This window comes from Chroicocephalus ridibundus, chromosome 4 (assembly GCF_963924245.1).
Source record: "Chroicocephalus ridibundus chromosome 4, bChrRid1.1, whole genome shotgun sequence".
In the NCBI taxonomy this organism is placed as follows: Eukaryota; Metazoa; Chordata; class Aves; order Charadriiformes; family Laridae; genus Chroicocephalus; species Chroicocephalus ridibundus.
Genome location: NC_086287.1, coordinates 29,960,166 through 29,983,555, shown reverse-complemented (window position 1 = coordinate 29,983,555; position 23,390 = coordinate 29,960,166). Strand labels below are relative to the sequence as shown.

The 23,390-nt window shown below is 36.7% G+C and overlaps 1 protein-coding gene across 2 annotated transcripts in view; it reads right to left on the bottom strand.

The window, feature by feature from the left end:
- Window positions 1–1,867: 1,867 nt before the first annotated feature.
- Window positions 1,868–23,390, bottom strand: part of SEC23A (SEC23 homolog A, COPII coat complex component) — a 33,168-nt gene continuing 11,645 nt past the window's right edge. For both annotated transcript variants that reach the window (XM_063332836.1, XM_063332837.1), the window contains 15 exons: window positions 23,216–23,295; window positions 22,138–22,282; window positions 21,639–21,797; window positions 20,720–20,835; window positions 18,416–18,539; window positions 17,194–17,274; window positions 15,364–15,453; window positions 13,941–14,047; window positions 12,764–12,917; window positions 11,955–12,032; window positions 10,709–10,870; window positions 9,080–9,166; window positions 7,539–7,694; window positions 6,875–6,940; window positions 1,868–3,328 (listed from right to left, as the gene is read on the bottom strand). In XM_063332836.1, coding sequence (XP_063188906.1) covers window positions 3,239–3,328; window positions 6,875–6,940; window positions 7,539–7,694; window positions 9,080–9,166; window positions 10,709–10,870; window positions 11,955–12,032; window positions 12,764–12,917; window positions 13,941–14,047; window positions 15,364–15,453; window positions 17,194–17,274; window positions 18,416–18,539; window positions 20,720–20,835; window positions 21,639–21,797; window positions 22,138–22,282; window positions 23,216–23,295 — 1,695 coding nt within the window. In that variant the 3' untranslated portion in view covers window positions 1,868–3,238. The remainder of the gene's footprint in view (window positions 3,329–6,874; window positions 6,941–7,538; window positions 7,695–9,079; window positions 9,167–10,708; window positions 10,871–11,954; window positions 12,033–12,763; window positions 12,918–13,940; window positions 14,048–15,363; window positions 15,454–17,193; window positions 17,275–18,415; window positions 18,540–20,719; window positions 20,836–21,638; window positions 21,798–22,137; window positions 22,283–23,215; window positions 23,296–23,390) is intronic.

Here is a 23,390-nt window from a genome sequence, read left to right as displayed (position 1 = left end):
CCTGCAGAAGACTACTTCTTCCAAGTCTAAGGCCTTGCATTTTTCACAATGAGATTTGACCAACTCTTCCTCTGATCTCCAATCTGTGTCCAGCCAAAAGCAAGTACTTAAAGAAATCACTGCTGGTGTAGCTCATCTGACCAATGTAAATGGGCAAGAGGTATTAAATAAGTAGATGAATAAGATCTTAACAAGTTACCGGGACCAGATGGCCTTCACCCCGGAGTTCTGAAGGAAGGGAAACATGGAAGAGCAGAGGCGCCAGCGATGTGTGTAACTGTGATTACAGACAGTCAGTGTGCCAGATAACTTGCAGACTGCTGCCCATCTCATTCCTGTCCAAAAAAAGGGCTGTTGAGGCAATTGTGGAAGTTAGAGACTGATGAGTCTGGTAAGATGGTAGAGGCTATAATAAAAAACAGGACTTATGAGCCTATGGATAGACATGGATTTTGGGGAGAGTCAGCATGCTTCCTATGAAGGAAAATCCTGTCTCACTAACCTCACAAAGTCTTTGGAAGAGGTAAATAAGCAGGAAGATAAAAGTAATACATCAGACATATTTGGATTTTCAAAAAGTCTTTAACAATGTTAAATACTTTTATGTATTTAACTCAATTATGTTGTTAACTCAAATGAGTTATGCTGTAACTCAAAAAACAGCTAATGTTGCCACGTGTGATGGTGTGTTCCCCCCACCTGACCTTTGTCTCCCACAACCCTGCCCAAGCAATAACCACCAGTGGCAATGCTAATGGATGCATCTGGTCATGATGGCTGCACCCGGCTCAAAGTAGATTTGGGGGAGACGGGTAACAAAGCAATAGCCAAGAGCTAATTTGAGCAATGCATCCACCTAACCACAAACCTGGTCAATGTTGAACTCAAGCTAAATTTGGAAGAAACTAACATATGTTGTCGGTATGCAAACATGACTTATCCCAAAAACAGTGAGCAGCCCAACAGCCTTTAGAGCTGTCCCACACGGCAGCGGGCTGCGCGCCAGGATCTCCCCTTGAGTAGGGACACCTCTCAAGGTTACACCTGCCGCAGAGATCCCTTACGCCTCGATACCAGGCGTTTTCTTGCCACAACAGATCCTCAGTAAAGTGACTAAGAGCTTGCTAAACTTTGTAAGCTTCGCTAAGATTGTATCTTAGATTCATTGTGCACATACAATCTTTTAGACATAAACCGTTGACCAAGTGTGGGATTAGGACTGGATCCAGCTGCACCTGAACTCCTCCGAGTAGGAGTCAGAAAGCAAGGCGGTCCTCTCAACCTCGTAACTCAATGGAAGGGTCTCCCCAGCACATCTCACTTACCCTGTCCTCTATGCAGTAAATAATCCAGTGTACCTTACCATCGAATCTTGTTAAAACACAGTTGCGTTCACTACCAGACTTTGTTAAATTGCTGTTTTGTATCAATACAACATATTGCTGCTTGTCTGAGTAAAGTGCATCACTCTATCTGCAACACCAAGAGACTGGATAAAATAACCTATTACAAGTGAATTAAAGGGTAGGAAGGAAAGCACACAAAAAAACCATCCATTATCACGACTTGGTGATGAATTGATTTATTAGTCAAATGGTATTTAACCGTCAAATAAACTGGACATATGTGGTGTTACGAGAAAAATTTTTAAGCTATTCATTAGCTAAAATAAAGTCAAGAGGGCTACTGAAATTTTACCTCCTAAACTGCCATTGGTGTGTTCAGTATCTCCGTAAGTTCAACAAGTCTGATACCAATTATTACATCAATAAAACTGGTGAAGTTATGCTAAATTTTATCATTATTACCTTTATTTCCACATTTCATTTCAAGCACCAACAGAAACCACCACAATAAATATAAAAAGTGAGAGAAAACCATGTATTTTATTTGTATTGAGGCAAAAGGAGCTCATCTTGTCTAGATCAAAGAAATGGAGAGGAATTTATTTAATCAAGTTTTTGAGAATTTACAGAAAACAGAAAAAAACTCTCACGCTTATCATATCAGTATATGATTGAATTTCCTATGTCAAAACTCTTGTCTCTCTTCCTTTAGACTTGGCACAATGTTTTATTGCCCACTACCACATTTCACATCTTTACTTGTCAAAATGTCATATTACCTATGTAAACATCTGGTTTATGTGTAAACTTCAACAAATAAATGGGAAAGCCTACAAATTTATCCACCCCCAAAAAATCAAGTATGAACTAAATAGCAAATTAATTACATCACATTCTATATAATACTGTTTCAACAAGAACTACAGCCTGTTGAATTCATAACAAAAAGGATGCAGAAACAAAAAGCAGATGTGCAGTGTCATGCATTAGTGTAATAACATTATAAGGCAATAATAAAAAAGGTAAATTTTTATTTTTTAAAGTGTACTTGCCAAGACAAAAATCAAGGCTGTACTCAGTCAGTTCATTTTGGTAGTGTAGGACTTCTTAGCTCAAGCTAAAAGTGTTAACTTTTGAGCATATTCACCTGTTACTGTGTTTGAGAATAGATACCTTTGTCAAAAATACAACATGTGGATTTCAATTTTGTGCAAAAACGTATTTTTTTTTACTTTTTCAGTTCAAATTCTTTATATGGAAATAAAGAAAAACACTGTTCCCAAGAATCAAGCAGGGTAAGTGGGAAGCAATATTTGACATTAAATACTCCTAAAATGAACAATACATAAACAATAATATCTCTGCAGGAAAGAAAAGTTCGGCAGCCCAAGCCAAGAGACTGAGTTAATACTATTTTTATACGCTTTTTGTTGCTTCTTTGTTCACTTCATGCTCAATTTGAGTAGGCAGAGGTATATGGCAGTCTGGAAGGCCTAACATCACCAAAGATCTCCTTTATTGTTCAACGTGCCTTTGTAATGCAACGCAGAATCAACCTCAACCATTTTAAAAGGAAACTGAAATCACATAGCCAAGTTGTTATAAATGATCTCAAAGTAATTACAGTATCACAGTCACCAAAACGACTGTTCTTTTTCCTCTAATTATAACTTAATTTAATCTACTACCTGTCATTTTTACAAACAGCAATTCACATTAAAACATTTGCTGATAACAAAAGCTTTCCTTTGAGAACAACACTGCTTTACATCTAAGTCAGGCAGCTTGTGCATATCAGAGCATTCTGTCAAGAGAGACATGGAAAAGGGGAAAGGAGAAAAAAGCTGAAATGTGGCTACAGCTTATCTGTGCCTTTAACGCACTGCAGAATCTCAGGCAGCACTAGAGACAGCAAGTTTCTTCAGATGATCCATAAATACTTGCAAGCTGACATCATCAGTAAGAATGGGTGCTCCAGACTCCTATAAAATAAAAGAAAACAAGAAGAACTGATTATACTTGTGAAGAAAAAGCATTTTAAGGCACAATATGTTCCATTAAATAAACACTTTATAAATTTAGAAAGACCTTAAAAGCATATCATTGCTGAAATCCTCTGACAAAAAAACAGCAGACTGTACATTTACATAAATTTTCATATGTTTACATAAATTCAGGCACAAACCACAACTGTGCTCTCTTCCATATTAATGCATACACAGCAATGAGCTGCAGTATAGCAAGATACATACATCAACCATACAAAACTTGGAGTTTTTGACAGCTGCCAAATACTAACTTACAAATTTTTAAAAGTAAATAAAATTTCCATGCCACAGTTCCTGTATCATTCCTATCTCAGTGGAGCAAAGGCGAGAGAAACAGAACCACCCAAGTGACACAACTACAAATCAGTATCTGTCACTGGAGCTCAGACGTATCAAAATGGCGAAAGGAGGAAACAAATGCACTAAGGGTCTGATTTGACACCGAGTGAAGGTCAACCAGCTTCCTCCAGGAAAGTTGGGACAGTTCTCTCCTACAGCTCTGTGCCACCTCAGAGAAACACCAAAACCAACATCTGAAAGTCATGCCAGTGCAAAATCAGATCACAAAAGATTAAATAAATAAAAAACCCTTTCGAATGGATTTGTGCAATTTACTTTTTGAACTCAGAAGTAATTTTCAGAAATCCAAGAAGTTCAAAATGGTCACCTTTTAATTACTATTTTTAAACAAATTTACAGTCTAAATAAAACAGCAGTTGGCAACTCTGCAAGTGTTACATAGTAACTCTCTTAACTCCTTTGAAACCAATCTGCCATTACTTCTGTTTACAGATGGAAGAACTATTCCTATAAATCTCAGCAGTTCAACCTTTCCAAAGGTACTAAGCACCCATATTCCCAAATGAAATCAGAGCTGTCTGAACTCTTACAAAGCCTTCCAAAACACAGACATAGAAGTCTTAACGAGGATGCTTAGAACTGGCATCCCTTTTTGAGACTGGACAAAACCAGTGCTCGGTTAATGATCAAGGGACAAACCCAGGAGCAGCAGGAGTTCTTAGATCACCACAATACGCTTGACACAATACACAACCACTCTCCGGGAAGGCTCACTAAGTTATTATCAGCTGATGGTGGCAAGATGAGAATAAAGGATGTTCTACTTCCAAGCCTGCCAAACGCTAAGCCTGAGTTCTCTTATTTAAGAAGCCACGAGGGAATTACAAGTAATTTAATTCTGGGGCAGGATATGATTTGCCACCTTGTGTCTTACGTGTGGAAGGACAGTACATCATCCTCTGGTAAATAAACCACCAAAGGAGCCGAAAGACCCCTAAGAAAAGAGATCCCTCACAACGAATGCTAGTGGCAATCCAGGGTAATTAAAACCAATGCAGAGACTATTCCGGAAGCTGAACACCCCATCCAACACGTGCACACAGGCAGCTGCTGTCACCACTGCTACCACCAACAGCAGCAGCTTTACTCTGAAGACTGGGAACTCTTCACTCCAGCAGGTAAGGTAGCAGAGCATTTTATTTGCTGGGGAATTAAGTGAAAACCAGCAAGGTCACAATGTACAAGTCTGAAAAGCACGAGAATTAGCTTTGATTTTTCACAAACCACATTACGGGTTTTTTTCTGTTCATTTAAAATTTTGATCTAAGGCATAAAACGAGAATTTAAATTTAACTAACAGTGATCTGGTGACAGATAGATGGGCATTTGGTAAGATTTGTGCCACTGACCTCTTCTTTTGTTTCGAATTACCAATTCCCCATAGTTACCAAGACAAAAAAAGATTTAAAAAAAAAAATTCAACTGCAACTTCAAAGACTAACCAACATAATACAGCCGTATGAAAAGTCTACCATTATATAGTACAGAAAACATTTTCAGAAAATAAAGCACCTACTTGCTAAACTTAAAAAAAAAAAAATAAATTTTACTTACAGTATTAAAAACCAAACTAGCCAATTCATCACCTCCTGAAACATGGTTTCAGTGGTGTATGGGTGCCCTCTTCAGGTCAATGTGGACTAATAAATTTCTCTGTTACGCACAAAATAAAATTACATAAAATAATCCAGGAAGATCATGAGAAAAACAAAAGCAAAACCAATTCAGTTTAAAATTTTCTCCCAACAGTTACATTTTTCATAGTTTGTACTTGGCTCAACTTCGTTCACAAAAGCCCCTGCAAACACAGGAGGATATTACATTGAGTACACGCACTGCAATGCCACTGGGGAGATTAACACAGATTTTCCTGTTTTACCCTAGAACTGAATTCTTTTCAACATTAAAAGGGCAAGCTGTCTTTTCTAAGATGTATCAGAGTCACACTTGTCCAGCATGAACAGTTTTCTTAAGAGATCAGCTCAAAAATTGTTTTGCATTTGCATTTACATTTAGAATACTGTTCCATTTGTTTACTAATTAAATGAGCATGAAACAGTCGTCCTTTACTGTTGGAAATGTCAAAACTTCAAAAATGTCCAGGTAGTGTTCAGATAAAAACAAGACCTTTCAAATTACAGGATTTATGTGTACGTTGTGGAGAAAACATGACAAAAAGACACACTAACAGATTGCTGGTTAGGTTGTTGACTTTAGAGGCAGGAGAGCTGAATTCAAATTGTGCTGTCCCTGACTCAGAACAAAGTTTTCAAGTATTTTCACTCTGGATCTCAGTGCTCTTCCTTGCCATGGTTTCATGAGAACCAACACACCTCTATGAAAACGTACCTTGATAGAACTTAACTGAGAAAAATCACTGCCATAAAATTGCTACAGAGTTCTCTCATTCATGACTTCAACACTGTACGCCCTTTATCAAAGTACTCTAGAAAAACAGTTAATACGTAGCTTCTAACTGACTGATGTCATTCTATTTTCCTGAGAAAATGAGACTGCACTAGCATTCACCCACTGCCAGTGTTTCTCTTCCCACTATACAAGCTGAATTTGGAAGGAGAACATGGAACTGGGATGCAACATTTAAGAATACAAGCTGCTCCAGAAAGTTTAATTTTTGAACTCTTACATAACTTTCTAAAGACAGGATTTGAACAGGTGATTCCTGATCACTCAGGCCAGGAATCAGAAACAAAAATTCTGGAAAACATCAATACACTCGTACTGGTGTACTTTTCATTTCTTGCTTATAACTAACTTCAAAATTTATTTCCCCTATTGCAAAAATGTCCCTTAGTTTTCATGTGTGGTACGTGCTCTCATACTAAGGAATTTGAAGATACCTGTCTCAGAAACATAGCTAGACATGGAAGTAGCCTCACAGAAGCTTAAAACAGCAAATCAGATCATTTTTGTCTGAAGAAAGAAAATCCATTTTTCTTAACTTCCGCAATTTTGGTGGCACCAGGCCAAAACCACATTTCTTTTTTGGTTCAAAACTTGGCATTATTACTTACACGTACACAATCTGTCACTTGGTTTCTAAAACAGGGAAAAAGAACAGAACAGGCATACAAGCTTCATCAGCCAATTCGTACTTACCTGTCCCCACGCATACATATTGTTATGAGTCTGAGAGGGATTTACTTTTGAAAGCAGGAAACGAGCCTTTAAAACACAAAACACAGGCAATAAATTAAACTTCTCAAATAGAAGTTTCTTGTACTCAGAAAAAAAAAAAATCACACGTACATGAAATATACCGTTTCTATTATTTGGAGATAAAAACATGCACAGGTACCTATTCAGAAAAGCAAGCAGCACCTCTATAAATAAAGCCACTCCCTGAATTCTATAGCTATAACGCAGAACTGCTAACAACTTTTCAGTGCAGCAGAAAGTAAGTTTTTGTCTTTTTCTAAGCCCTAACAAAGCAAACATGAATATCAATAAAATATTAATAACTTCAAAAGAATACTTCTAGTATTGGTCCTGAGACCCTGGCAAGTACTATCTTTTTTGTCTTAAACACCTCACACGAGGAATCCAAAAGTCCAAGTCAGTATGGTAAAAATAGTAATAAGTAACAGGATTCACAAATTAAGGCAAAAAGCTACTATTAAATATCTGGCTGTGTAAAAGCTTTAAAAATAAAATTTTGAGTTGCAATTTACATGTATTTTAGCACAGAAATGCATGTTTAATACCAAAAAAAATTCATGACATTACTAACACACCACTTCCTAGATCATATATTTTACTATACCTGGCTTCCTCCATGTTCTGTATCAATGTATCTGGGCATTGGAAATCTGGAATGGAGAATTTCTTGGGCATCATCTATTGGAGCTTGTAGCAAGTGATGAAAGTTTTCATATTCCGGCATATCTTGGTAACCTGATTTACGCCACTGAGCTATGGTCTGGCGATAGAGGGGGAAAAAGAAGTTTAGAACCAATTCACCCATCTTTCTTAGAGGATACAGAGGACTCTTCAGAGTAGAACGTCACATTGCTGACCTCTTTTCTATCACTCACGCCTTTCTGCCCTATAAGGGCAGAAAGTATGCAAGTCAATTTTCAAAATCCAAGATGTGCAAGTAACATGCCACTGGATTCATTTTTTTTTTAAACTCTAACAATTTCTGGTCTTTCTGATTTCCTTTTTTGTCATCCTTTGTATGCTAAACATCTAGTTTATGAGGTCAAGGATACTATTTACAGCTCTCTAACATTCATGTCTATGACACATAAGAAACAAATATTTATGCTGCTATTTATCTTTCAGGGCCTGTAGCGCAGCCTCACACCTTCTAGGAGTGAAGCTGGCTGCTCAAGGTCAGCTCAATGATAGGGCTGCTGTTAGGAAAGACCTGGAGAGAGTCTCAGATGTTCCCCCCTCCTTTGCTTGGCAGCTTTTTTAAGCTGAGGCTCATCCCTGGCTCCTGCCTGAGCTCCACTGCAGCCATGCCTGTACCTGGTCAAGGACCTGGCCATCTGGACCCCCACTCAGGGACTTGACTACAGGGATAGAACTCAGACCTGCCTCATCCCCGTCGACTTGTGTGATGATCTGGACTGGAGGCTGAACCTGGATACTGTCTGTAACCGGCTCTGCTTGCCTTGCTCTGGTACTGTGGGACCAGGTCCTCATTGGTGAGGTCACTGCCTGCCTAATCATGTGTTAAAGTTTAGTAATTACTGTAAACAGTGCAGCTATCAGGACATGATCCAGAATGGTATTTCTCAAACTCTCAGCTGGGAACCATTTACAGTTGCAAACCAGTAAAAAGCAGCAGCTCAATTCCTCCAGGGCAGCAGAGCACTCGCAAGTCACAAGCATTTATATTTATATTTATATTGCTAGCGAATGCCTATCTACACAACTGCCAAGAGCAGTTTCATTCCTCCAGGACAGGGCAGATTAAGGGTGATTATAAAACTTGGTGTTCTGACTCCCTATCCCTGAAGAACTAATTTAGAGGTCTAAAATAAATATGGGAAAAGCACGGGGGTGTGGAACAACACAGTCTATTGATCTAAATATTGATCTAAAACAAATAATCTGCATATTGAAGCTAATTTATCTTAAACCTGACATAACAAACGGCACCAAAACATCAAGTAATGTCAAGTATCTGTGTACAGGCATGTTAGGTCACCAAACTACAAACATGAATTAGGAGCCTGGTATTAGCCACACAGATGAGAGGTCAAGCAATGGAGAGCTTCAGAACTAGGGCCTGACTTTCATAACGTAGCACTCCTACAGAAAAAGCATATTGATGTAAGAAATTACAAATCTTACCTCTCCATGATAAATGAGGATCTGGAAAAAGGTGTCCATAAGGAGAATGCGATCTGGTAAAATGCTGCTGCTATCCAGAAGAACAGGCTAAGATTTAAAAATAAATATAAAATTAAGAACTGATGCAGAATTGAGCAACTGGATGGCATTAACAGCTTTTTGAATCTGTCACTGAATCTTAGTAACTTTTTAAATCACTTACTAAAGCTCCATATTTGCTCGTTTTCATGTTATACATCTGCAACCCACACAATCTCATTCTAAACTTGTCCGTCCTGATTCTGAATATATAACTTCTTGAATACAATTTTTATTACTTTCCTGAGCTGAAACCTCTTTCATTATTATGCACTTTTCTAGTCTTTCAAGTACCTCCATATTTACTTATACAGTGCCATTAACTTGAATGATATTTCAATGTATAAAGATGCAGTAGTTATTCAAGTGTAAGATTCGGGGGTTGTGGTTGTTTGGGTTTTTTTAGTCTTGTCCTTGCAGCTATTATTACTGTGCATATATATCCATCAATACTGTATATAGGAAATACTTAGGATTTATGAAATCTGATGTAATATTTAAGGTTTTTAATTCACCTTTTTAAGGGCAGTGACACTATATCGGGACGATGTGATTTAAGTGAATTAGTATCATATGATTTAATTGGACCAATCTTATCAGGGATACCAAAAATATTAATTACTCCAAGAATCAAAAAAAAAAAAAAATATCATTACTCATTCTGCACTGAGGATGTCTCATCTCCCACTTTATCACTTCTCCTCTGCATCACCCATGTGACTAATTGTTATTCATACATGGGAGAATGATCTTACACCTGTGAGCAGCTCTTCACAAAGCACCTCATTACATTAATTTAAACTCCATAATTAAAAGTCTTTTTCCTTTTAATCCCCATGACATAGTCTAAAAAAAAAAAAAAAAAAAAAAAAAAAAACAACCTAACAAAAGTTCGAATTCCAACCTGCCAAGATGCTTGCCTACTATTTTTATTTTCACTGTCTTACCATTTCCTCACTCTCTCTTATCTATCAGACTACTTTTGTTGTCTCTTATCTTACGCTTCTTTCGCAAGCTTCTTGGAAGATCATGGTTTTATTTTAGGTTTATACAGAATGTGCCGTAAGGTCAGCTGGAAGGGTATGGACCAAATCTGTACATAATAGTAACCGCACCAAAATGAGAAGCTTTGGATGAGAATGTTAATATAGAGGGGAATTTTGTACGTTTCAAAAACACCCCAACTGTTGTTTCAAACTCCACAGAAAAAGTACATTTTGAAATAAAAACATTTTTGTTGATGTTTACATTCTGGCACCACAAAAACAGAAGTAAAACTCCTATAGCTCTCAAAAACTAACACAAAAAAACTACCATTCTTTAGTTTAAAACATCCTCTCTTCACAAACTGACTTATGTTCTCAGGACTATGCTACATCAGAATTCTGAGATATGCATTGTTCATAGTATGTTCTATATTAAATTAATATTCTCTCTCATGCAAGAGATTTTAAAACAACACATTTTCTAACATGTAACACTGAGGACAACAATCATCTCTCTGTCAAAACAGCATCTTTTAACCTACATTTATCTTATATATAATGATACCTCTGGAGGTCCATTGAAAGAGTAGGCATAAAGAATCGGCTGAACCATGATAAGCGACTGGGTTAGATCCTGACGCATGAAATGATGGCGGTAGTATGAGCTCTCATCTGGACTGTTATTAAAAACTTGTAAGAAAGGAGATCTTCTCAAGTGAAACATAAACTGCAAAAGAAAAACCATTTGTTTGAGCTTTCACAGAGAAGGAGGAGAGTTGTACGAGGAGAGAAATGTTTTCCACAAACTACATGAGACCAATGCCACAACAAAATTGAATTCCAAGTTCTTTAACACTTCTAACTTGTATATGCACCTTTGTCAGTTTTTATATACTCTCATGAAAGTAAGACAGAGATCAGAATGGATAAACCTACGAAACAGCTTTGAATTAAGAGAAAAGTTTAATATTTCTTCTTCTCCAGTACTAGCTGATAAGTAGTATGAGTGAATATTGCCAAACCCTTCCTTTACCGTAAGTTTTACTGTTCCTATGAGGGAGGCTGCTGTGCTTGAACACACAAGGCAAGTTATGGCATGTGACCAGAAGAAAGAACATTAACTACAGCAAAGTTGAACTTCATTAGTAAAATGGAAAAAGGATTTCCATTTCCCAAGGATTCAGCAATCCTTTCATTGCTGAATCAATCTCTCCGCGACACTTAACACCTTGACGCAGATCGGTAGACAACTCAAACAGAAATACCATAGAAGTCTATGAAGAGTCCAAAAGTAACATATCAGGAGCTATCAAAATGGAGGAATGTATCGGAATGGATTCTTATCAAATAAACTATTCAAAGTTTAATATAGTCAAGCTCAAGCTCACTTCACCAGCAAAGTGTTTCTTTTCAGGTCAGTATGATAAATCATATAGAAAAGAAACAACAAAGTAAAACTGTATCTTCTCTCATGTTTTCTGAATTCTTCATTAAAACTGCCCTTAAAAAAACCCAGTGTCATTATCTGAATTGCAAACCCAAGTAAGGTGAGGATCCCATTATAGGAGAAACAAAACATACACACAACTAGAGGAAGTTTAGCTGTAAGGACAGAGGGCTAAAGGGGACCCAGCAGCACAGACAACACAAGAGATTTGCCTAATGCTACATGCCAGACAGTAGCTGGGGGCAAGGGGTCTCTTCATTCTGGTATCCAGTATAATGCTGTATTTTACCCCGTGCTACAGTGCCTCTTCCTTCCCTAGGCATTCTCTCTTTATCCCTTACAGACACACCTTCCTTCTACTCACCTGCGGGTAAAGTGAAAAGGTTTCCGAAAACCTGAAGGAGCTTGGATCATCCTTGTGATAGTCTCCAAATTTCTGACACTAGAGTAAAAGAAAAATTTATCTAAATTAAGTAACTTATTTGCTTCGTCATGCGATTATTGTATATTCATTTGTTTTTAACAGACACATCATTTGAAGTGCTTACAGCTTTGTAAGCAAAGAGAAAACTAGCAAAAACACTGATGTAATTTCTTTTCTTAACAAGCAGTGATTTCCTTGCATAGGAGGCTTTAATGGCTTTTTGGTTTTTTCCTCTAAAACTGCTAAGCAGAGTTAGATGATTAAACTGCCCTGGAGAACATGTTTAAAATTAAATTATTAACAGCTACTTACTTACAAATAACATATAAAAACAAACAGAAAACGGAATTTTTGAAAATAAAGAAATTCCATATGGTTTTCTAGACACTTTGACTTCATTTTTTGCTAAAAATATTTCATCTATGATATCATTCTAGGCAGAAGAAAGTAGCGAAAGCTTTAATTTCTGCTAATCTCATGCTAGAATTTCTCTCAATTGCTGGCAATTACCAACTGCTGAGGACTGAGGAAACATAAATAAAAGAACTAAAAATATATCTGGTCTTTTTTCCATTTAAAATAGAAAATTTTAGTTAATGCTGCATACCCACTTGTGGAAATGAAGCATTCAGTTCATTTTTTGTTTTGTTTTATTTTTAAAGAAACAAGTCACCGAACACTAGTCATTTAAGAATGATATGCCTGGAGACAAGAAACCAATCTGACTCTTTTAATAAAGTCCTTTTTACCAGTCGTATAAGTTGTCTGTCCAGCCACCTAAGCACATCAGGCCCCTCTTCTGTCTCTGCCCTGTACACGGCCAATCTAGCCATGAGAATGGCAGCGGCTTCCTGGTCAAAAGATGCAGCGATGTTTTGAATCTGCGTCTGTGCATCTGCCCAGCTGCAAAAAGAAAAAAAAAAAATACAGGTATTTGCACCACAGTGAAAGAGAAGATGTCCAACCTCAAAATATCCCTTCAAAATTGCGGCAAAGAAAGCAGTGCTAACAGTTTAACAAACCTGTGCTGGAGCTTCAAAAATCTACTGGTGCAAACGAGCAGCCTCTCGATTAACCATTCGTTAATTAGACATGTCCCTTATTTGTACAGATGCCATGCAACCAGTGACAGGAAATATAATGCCACTTATAAAACAGTTATTATATTTTAAAAATATTAATTATGAAAGGTAAATCACAGAAAACACTGTCCATGAAGCTAATCACACATCCCCAGACTAGCAGATTTCTTGTGCACCTCGCTTGTTCTTTTCCATTTACAAGGTGAACTACTAATCTCTCTTTTTATCAGTCACCAAGAAGATTTTACTAATATAACTCAAGTACGTTAGCAAGATATTCATGTCAACAGTAAGGGCAATGCTTTTTTTGATAAATTGAATCTTCCATCAAATTAACCAATCAATAATCTCCTTTAACTTAAAGGAAATGCCACTGGACACTGCAAAATGCCTTAAACAACACTTTCTAAAATTGTGATGTAAATTGAATCAAGGAAGCTGCAGGTAAAGGTTACACATGGAAGAACAGGTATTTTACACCGCCTTGAACTGCAGCTAGCGCTCTCCAGTTAAGTTATTAAGTGATTTTTGCCGTTCCCTAAGTCCGACCATCTCCTCAGTTCAGGCCACAGAATTTCACTCAAAGCTTCCTCTTCATCTAAAATCACTTGGGTTACTTCAGAGCACTCCCATGACATTGTTATGCAGCCACAGCAACCTCTCAGAGAAGAAACAGCCCACAGAACAAGAGGCAACTGTCTCAAAGGTATGATCGTGCCTTCACCACCTGCAGCACTGCATATCCCAGAACAATAGACTGGTTAAAAAAAACAAAAATCTAAAGATTAAAAGGCAAACCTATATCCTGCTTTTTCAAAAATGATTCATCACAAGTGAAGCATACTTTCTGGCAACTGTGGTCACTCTGATACGCCTCTGCCCGCTGGAATGCTGGTACTGAGTCACAAACTGGATTGCGCCGCGTCCTCCTTGAGGAATGGGAGCGTTGTGCTAAGTACAGGAGGAAAAAAAAAATAAATAAATACACAGAGGTGAATCTCAAGATTTTACAGTACAATTTGAAAACGTATAAACAAATTAGTAGAAAACGATAAAATTGTTAGCAATAGGCAGCTCAAGTTATATAAATGCGTTGTCTGGTGCTTTTATTATGTTGAGTACCTTTACTAAACACGGCTAATAAACTCATAGACTGTTAAGGGACATTAGGAGCAGTGGCTGCCTCCACTAGATACCCTTAAAGCAACCAATGCTCTCTCCTTCCACATACCCTTACAGAGACAATATTTTCGAAGGGGCTGTGTCACAATTGCTGGATTAATTAGATTCTATTTGAACATCACATGATTCACTAGAATTACGGGCAACAAAACTGATACTATTCTAAAATGTTGATTAATTAATCCCAGAAAGTGCCATTGAAATGTAGAGATTGGAATCCAGGTGTAAACTGAAATTTCAAAACTCTGGTCAGTAGAAATACAGGTTTATATGCTGCTAACAAGGTAAGTCATTCCAAAAGAGAAGGACAGTTGATATACACTATCACACACCACGATCAGACCAGTTTTAGAGCTAGTCATAAAATGAAACCAAAATAAATATGCAGAAAGTAAAATGAAAAATGGCTAAGGTAAATTCAAGTTTTCAAGCCTTTGCATAGGTTATAAAGTATGCAATATAACATACTATAGAAACTACGGTCAACTCAAATAGTTCCTGAGCTTCAAATATTTGGAAAATGGGAAAGTACTAGAAAGAAGTAGCACATTTGCTTGTCACGTTTTTATCCTCTTTCCTGGTACCCCTCAGGGAGACAGGAAACCAGGCTATACACCCCTGAGGCATTTAAACAAAACCAATCTTTACTTGCAAATACTGAGGAACTAAAGCATAAGTTAAAATGTAACATTAAGGAGTAATTACCTTGTAGCTAAAACATCAGAGAACCACTGACAAGCACTTTTAAATACACAGATTACAGCATTTTCATACATTGTAACTGAAATACATTTTAATAAGTAAATACATTTTAATAAGTAACACTGAAAATAAAAATTGGACTTCCATTGTGAACTCTATTCAAAATTTATAGATCTCTTTGGTTCTCATTATCATATTCAAGAAGATGACTAGCTCATCATTCATCCGTTAGCGTCCTTCTCTAAACTTTGGGAACACAAAATGACATCATCATTCATATCGCTGCTACTGTGCTTGAGGGAATCACACAAATATATAGGCTTCACCAGCCACACAAAATAAAATTACTTTGTTTAGTAGACAAGTAGACAAGTATTTATTACCTGGTTGACCACCTCGAAGTACAGTGCAAGTGTTGTAGTAGGATTAAGTCCACAAATCTTCCACTGACAGGTACCTCCTGTTCCAATCTCCTGTAGAAAGGTTTTATAATACTTTTACAAACCAGAAATATTACATTCTTTTGTGAAGTAGAACATCTGGCCACTATAGGTAATTGTTCACAACCACTCTGTCACAAGCTTTCTCCCTCCTCACTCTGACAGATTCTCAGACAAACACTCTTGCAAAACAACTGCAGTGTTGAATGCAGAAATAATAAAAGAGGAGATGGTTGCAAAGGAGTAAAACATTACGAAAGACAAGGAGATGGCATTAGAAAAATGGGAAAAGCAAGTCAGAAACAGGAAAAAGCACTAGACTTTGCTTAAACAGTCCCAAGAGAAGAGGTAAGAAGCACATGTAAGTGGAATGGAATGGAAAGGCACACCAGTAAAACTTCAAATATACAGCTTACATAGTATATAGTTACATAGTCTCCAGTAACTAACAAGGTAACCATATATAGATAGTGATGTATTTCAACTGACAACTCCTTTTTGCCATACAAACAACATAAATGCCCAGAGAAACCAATTAAAATAATCAGTCATCCATAATGAACCCAGTGAAACCAAACAAAACATTAAAGGACAACTATACTGGCAAGACTGTCCCTGTGCTGGTGTTCACTCTTAAGAGCATTATGGCTAGATTAACTGTCCAGTTACCACTTGCAACGAGCTGCATGCATCTACCTTTTATTCATATGTCTTACCTCAAAAATTTTACATCAGGTAATTTCAACAGAAAGGTTTTTTGGAATAGAAATTAATCAGGATATAATTGCAAGGCAACAGACATGAATTCACAATTAAATTTTCTATTACATCCTATGATTTAAATACGTAACTTAAATAAGGAGATGTACATGTAATTGTTTTTTGGGTTTTTAAACTTTTATCATAATATATGCAATCACTCAGGTGACAAAATAAGAAAATCTGTACCAGACCGCTAAGAAAAAAAAAAAACTGATTATATTGAGATTTTTAGTTCACAAAGATGCAAATATAACTACAAGGAAAATTTAGGCACGAAAGATGTTTGATTAAAGCAGGCCATATGTAAGCACATATGCAGATTTTTAGGTACGAAAGTAAGACTTTTCAAATGTAAAACATTTTGGTTACTTGCAGGAATTGTTTTTGATTAGTATTCAAATGCAAAATTAAACTGTAATAGTATTGTTTGATAAGAAAATAAGTGATGATTTAAGTTTGATGTAAATTTAAAGGAGTTACTTCAGGAGCCTGTAATAGTTGGATATTCTAATTAATTAATTAAATGTGCATTTGGTGAAACAGCTATACAAAAGGGAAGATAGGGTCAAGGTAAAGGGGATGTTCTCAGGGCCTCGTGTCCTCCTGTTCTCTCAGTCTTTCTAAACAAAGTATTTTCATGGTTCTCTGTTTGGATAAATAGACGTAGCTCTGATTTTAACAATAAAGCATGCTAACTCGCTTTCTACTTAGTTTCTGTTTTGCCAGAATATAATTTCTCTGTAATCATTTTTAAGCAATCACTCAGTGGACAAACCCAACCAAGCAATGAGGGATCTGCAAGGCCTAATACAACTTGAATCTAATCTAGAAGTAAACAGGAGCTTATCCAAAAAAACAGCCCTTGCGTGTATCTAATTTACAATTGGTAAAAAAGTAAACACTCTTTATTCCATTTATGGAAAAGTTTCAGCTTCTCTTCAAATCCAGAAATCATAAATCCTCTTTTTGCATAACAGGATGCTGCCTTAGTTTTCAGAAAAGTTAACTTACATTTTCTGAGACACAAGGTCCTTTAGAGTTGAGTGAGACACAGGGTCCAATCGCTCCAGAAATCTTTACTTCTCTTGAAGTCTTCATATTTAGAAGAAAAACATACATTAATATGCCACACTATGAAGAACTCAGTCTTATTTTATCATTAGTTAATGAAAACCTTAATGCAAATCAGACTGTTGATACCTTTAGGAAAGGTTATACATATAATAGTGCTTGATACATTTAGAGAAACTTCTCATGTGCTCACTTTCTGCACTTCATTACATGCTTGCTGTACTAATTAGTACATCTGAAACAACAGCATGAACATAAATTAAGACATAGAGAAAAGTTGCTGCTATTTATAAACCTGGGAGCCTAGAAAGTATATTGGATAATGTCTATTTTCTAGAAAAGTAATTAAAATATTCACAAGATGAGATTAAAACTGAAGACTGGCAAGATAAGCCTGTACATACCCCACACTGAATTTGTACTCTCTATCTCCTAAACATATTTAGCTAAAAGCAAAATCCAGTTATTTACATTCTTCCAATGTCATCTGGAAGTGATCTGTGCATTCCTCTAGAACTGGGGCTGCCTTTTCCCATTTTCCAAGATCATCCAACAAAATTCACACAAACATGTACATGAAAAAAGAGGATTCAATTCTTTGTCTGGGTAGTAAAAACTTAAACAGAATTTTACTGAACAAGAAAATATCCCATATTCTTCTACAAGGCAGGATGTAATACTTTGCAAGAAACATCACGGAAGACCATACCTGAACCTACAGCACGTTTTGCTCTAAGCTTCTCACAAGAGTGGAAGTGAAAATGAACATTGTTAAAGTGCCAGAGTGGATTCTGATACAGATGGAAAATTAAAGGAAAGCTGTCCTGGACTGTATAGAGAACGTGGACACAAAACCAAGAAATACTCCCTACTGATACCAAAAACTACACATACCGTATTGTGAGTTTTTAACAGAGAGGCATTAATTTTAGTTCAGTCCCTCTTTTAGCTGTCACTGAATGCAGAGTAAGAAGGAACCTAACTCACGTTTACAGAATCACAGAACCGTAAGAATATATCTAGGCAGTAACAGCTACGTCCAAGCCAACCCTGACACATCTGTTTAGCATGTTCCTAAAAATTCCTTAAAGGGCAGAGATTCCACAGTTCTTAGCTGTCCTATTCCTGTGTTTAATTAACACATCGCAGTTTTTATTCTTACCTTTATTTCTAATGTGCCACCAAATCCCATTTTAAATTGTCCTTGCATATCTTTTGTGAAAACTCTCTGAAAGGTTTGTTTGAATAAAGATGTATTGAAAGAGTCTCCCATCACCATGTAGCCTCTAGACAGCAAGAACAACAAAAAGAACAAATAAAACAAAACTCTCAAGTTAAAAGAGATTACTTATTATGCAATAATTTAGCACATGGAATTTATATAGCTTATTTCTATTAAAGGCTAAAACTAATGACAGCTCATGGTGAGGCACATTCTTGCCTTCTTAAAATGGACTACCATTAAATTAATGTTTTGCTACAATATTAGGGATGAACTTTGTAAGTGAGCTTCCTGCCCAGTCAGCATCTTAAAGTCACTGTGATTATAATATATAACAAAATCTTTCACTGGGAAAATACTATACCGGACTTCAACACTACAAATGTCTAACGACCTTGTCAAGCATAGTCAGTTAACTACTTCTAATGTTCAGTATTCCAAACCTATTACCACACCATTTTATTTTGAGTAGTTGACTCATTATTTCAGGTTTAAAACTATTATCAAAAAGCACAATTTGTTTTTATGCTCAGCAACATTCTGTGTATGGAACTGCAACAGTTGCCATGCATCACATCATAGTAGTATCATATACTACATTTAGGAAATAGTAATGGGCAATATTATTGTTATTAATCAAAAAACATAAATTACATCATATTACTAAAATACGTTAGTAGGTGAAACATTACACCTGAAAGAAGTTATAGAAGTTTTCAGGTGGATACTCAAAGATAGAAGACAATAAAGACAGGCAGAATCGGAAATCCTTCCCTGTAGGTAGGACGTAATCAAATAGAAAATAGGAACAGCTGTAAGAGAAATGGACAAACTATACATTAAGGCTAGTTTTGCTGGAAGAGCAGAAACAGGATAAGGTGAGTCACAAGAACAGAGAGAAAGAGCAAAATTACACTGCAGTATATAGAAAGACACAGCTTGAGTTTAATGCAGAAAAGGAATAGGAATTAAGTGTGCACAAAAAGTCATAAACTTAAAGATCCTAAGCAGTGGAAACTCCCATGCTAAGGCTACACAAACACATCCCTGAAAAGAAGCAACCCAGCAGCTACTAGCACGGCCAAGCTGGCCTGAAACCCAGCAGCCACATCTCTCATTCTCCAAGATACACAGCATGTGCTTATGATCCTCTGTCATATGAAGGTATTGACAGGCAACTAAGGCGGCCAGTTAGCCACAGACACAGCTGTTATTAAACTGATAAGCAAAGAAGCTTCATTTCATTTTACCTGCAGCTGGTATTGACACAGCTAATAATAACAAGCAAGAAAAAATGAGCTTGGCAAAAGAATCCAGACTGAATCCAGAAGTCTAACCTACAAATCAAATGGTATGTAAAGCAGGTGGCTATACTAGCAAAGATGAAATATTTTAAGTGTAGAAAAGACTTTCAGAAACAGAAAGAAAAAGAAAAGACAGTCTTTGAAAAAATATGGAGGAAGAATTAGCAGGATTTACAAAATTAATGAGGTACTTAACAGGAAAGCATGAATCAGAAGTTATCCCAAGCTGCAGATCTGCGTAAGAGGAAGGGTGAGGGTGTCATCCACAGCTGACAGAGAATAGGGGAGCGGTTTCATCAGAAAGACTAGGACTTGCTTTGATCCTGCTAAAATGAACTGACAGCAAGACAAGCTGGAGGGAATAAAAGATCTTGTCTGAAATGTAGAACTGGACAGAGGGAGCAAAAATCAGGAGCAACAGATGTACCTGATAATCACCTAAGACAGCAGTTGAACCTATGAACAACAGTATACAGAAGGGCACAAACAAGACAGAAGGAATAACACAGGGTTTTGTACAACTCTGAAGAGCCAGAAAAAGGAGGATGACAGGTCCTTATCTTTACTGAAACCTGCAGCTTACATATACACACACTGAAAAAGAAAAATAGCAACAGTACATAGGATAAACTGCCTGTTTAAAAGATATTAACGTTATTTAAGCCTCAAACAGATCATATTAAAAATAAAAAACAACATCATAACCCCTTCTGTTTAAACCCCCAATTATGATGACAAATTTGCCAGAGGCTGAGAAATTACAAAATTCTGGTACAAATGCAACTATCACAGTATATCTGAGCAGGTTGGTTGTTTTTTTAAAGTAGCAGGATGTTTTTGGTAAGTGCTTCCTGTTAAATAATTTAAAAAAAAAAAAAAAAAAACCAAAAACCAAAAACCTGCACCTTCATATACTACTTAAAAACGAAGAGGCACATACCCAGTGTAGTTGGGACAACACTTCATCTCCAGAAGACCAGTCTGATCCAATGCACACGCATATATGTCAATAACATGACCATTTGTCGCAGCCCGATTAGCCAGGGCTTCAAAATGCTAAATCCAAGATGAAAACACAGTTCATAGAAATTTATGATGTGAGCTCTCCTCATCTTCATATTAAACCTTAAACTCCCAAAACTCTTCTAAAACAGCATTGTCAGACTTTATTCACATCATATTCCAATACAAGCTAAAAGAATATTTTTTCCTAAAGTTAAAATTAAGACTGGAATTTTCAACACCTGTGTTTTTTTTCCTGACCAGCTGACTAGACAGACCAATGGTTGCTATTTAAACTAGAAAATGACCTTGATCTTGTCTTTTAAACTTTGCATTAAGTACTAGATCCAACAAACAGAATTTAATTTGTCTATAACAACAGGCAATTGAGAGAATAGTTTAAACTCCCATTATAATCCGTTAAGATTAATTCAATGGGTTTTAGAGGCAATTCACCTGCCCAAATGTACATTTAGGATGAAACGAACTGTGCCTAAACTCTACTGCCTAACCCTCCCCAAACTATAGAGACAGCTTTGAGCAGCTGTCTAAGAAGCAGACACCCTTACCCTAGATATATCATTTAGTCACATCTTATCTGACTTAAACCAGGGAAACACTCCAAAGAACTTTAACGTAAAGCTTGCCAAAGTCTTAACTCGATATACTGAGTTTCTGAAGAAATTCCTGAAGACATACCACTATTCCGAGACAGGTAAACAAAACCACACGATTCCCACCTCTTTATACATTTGCTACTACTAACAGTACTTGGCCAGGCAATGTAAATGTTTAAATACTGTAAGATGTTAAACACTGGTAAGATGCCTAAAATATCACCCACGATCATCTCTTACCTTAGTACCCTTTTTAACATATTTAGCATTGTCTTTTTCAATGTCATGCCATGATCTTATAGGTAACTTCAATTCGTCCCCTACAACCATGCCAGGTCCTTGCGTAGCTGGTCCTCCAATGAACATCATTATACGTGCACCGGTATTAGGAAAAGTGCACTGCAGAAAATAAAAGACAAATAAAACCATCATGTTTTGCTACAAATTGGACAAAAGAAACAGCCATGTAGGTATTTATCATATTGACAGGATTCTAACAATAACTGTACTTTTCCCTCCAAAAACTTATATCCACTGTTGATGCAAATTTTGCCTCATTAAAATGTTTAAACACCTACAATTACTTTATGTATGTAAGGAAGAATATGATATCCACCAGAACCATCACAGAAATCTAATATGCATCAATTACTAACGTCTTTACATATTGATTGTGGCAGCTTTTCTGCAACAAAATAATCTATTTACACATTAGCACAACTGTAGTTAAAGTTATTACCTCAAGGAGCCCTACAGCTATAGAAAGAGCTACTCCAGAAGAACGTAAGGGCCGTTTTCCTTGTGGAACGGGCCAAGGATCCCGTTGCAGTTCACCCAAAAGATCAGTAAGATTCATATCAATTTTCTGCACTGGTTGCAAAAATCTGTAAACAAATACCTGGAATTAGTTTAGATTCAAATTGTTAAACAAAAATTTTATCAGTTGCTCATAAGCAATATATTAGACATATCTTAGCAGTTTCTAATCCTAGATTCTAGACGGAATTCAGAGCAGTATCTTTGCCTCACCAAGATCACAGAGTTTGGTATTACTACATATACAGCACACTTAAAAAGTGTGCTTAAGAAGTTCATCAAAGTTCTTGTCAAATAAAAACTTGCTAACTTTGCGATATCACCACTATCCAGAAAGAACCCTATCTAATCAAAAGAACACAGCAGATGATGACCTCTGAATTTCTAAAAGGAACTCAAGTTTCATTACTTCTGTGAAAATCAAAGATCAGAAGAAACGTTAACATATAAAGAATTTATCATGCTCTCTGCTACAGGCTGTCTACAAATGCAGCTAGTTATGGAAGGCAGAGACTGCAAAACTGTCTCTCTTTTCTATCATTTCATCAATTTCTTCTACATCATAGTAGGACACAGGAAAATCAAACACCAACCCACAATTTCCAAGTGGGAAGGGGAGGGGAGAGGAGTGGAAGAGGGAGAAAAAGGGAAGGCAAAACTGGATATCCTCATAAGAAAGGGGCACTAAAGCAGCTATTAACACTTTCCAGCGTACCGACCCAACAGAAGCATCATTATTTACCTATCTGTAATATGCCTATATAATGTTCTCTCAGAACATATCCAAAGCATCATCCAGATCATTTTACTATCACCCATTATTTTCTTCCCCGTACAAACCATAGGAAAGGGACAGGCTATAACCATTAATCTCCTAGTAAATTTGTGCCTGATCAAAAGGCTCCACTGTCAGTTGATTGCTTTCATTGTAATAAAACATTAGGTTTTCCAGTAAATCAGTGTAGTTAAGGTATGTTTTTTAGATGTTTTAAGCACATTACCTGTTAGAAGGTGGTGGCTGCTGCACTTGAGGACCCCGACCGACTTGTGAAACAGCTGCTTTTGTAAGCCCTAGCATTTCCTGTAGTCAAATACAGAAGATTTTATTACAAAATTTGTTTACAGACTATTTTAATTTCTTCATCACCACCTTGATGTTTTCTTTTTGTTTGCTTT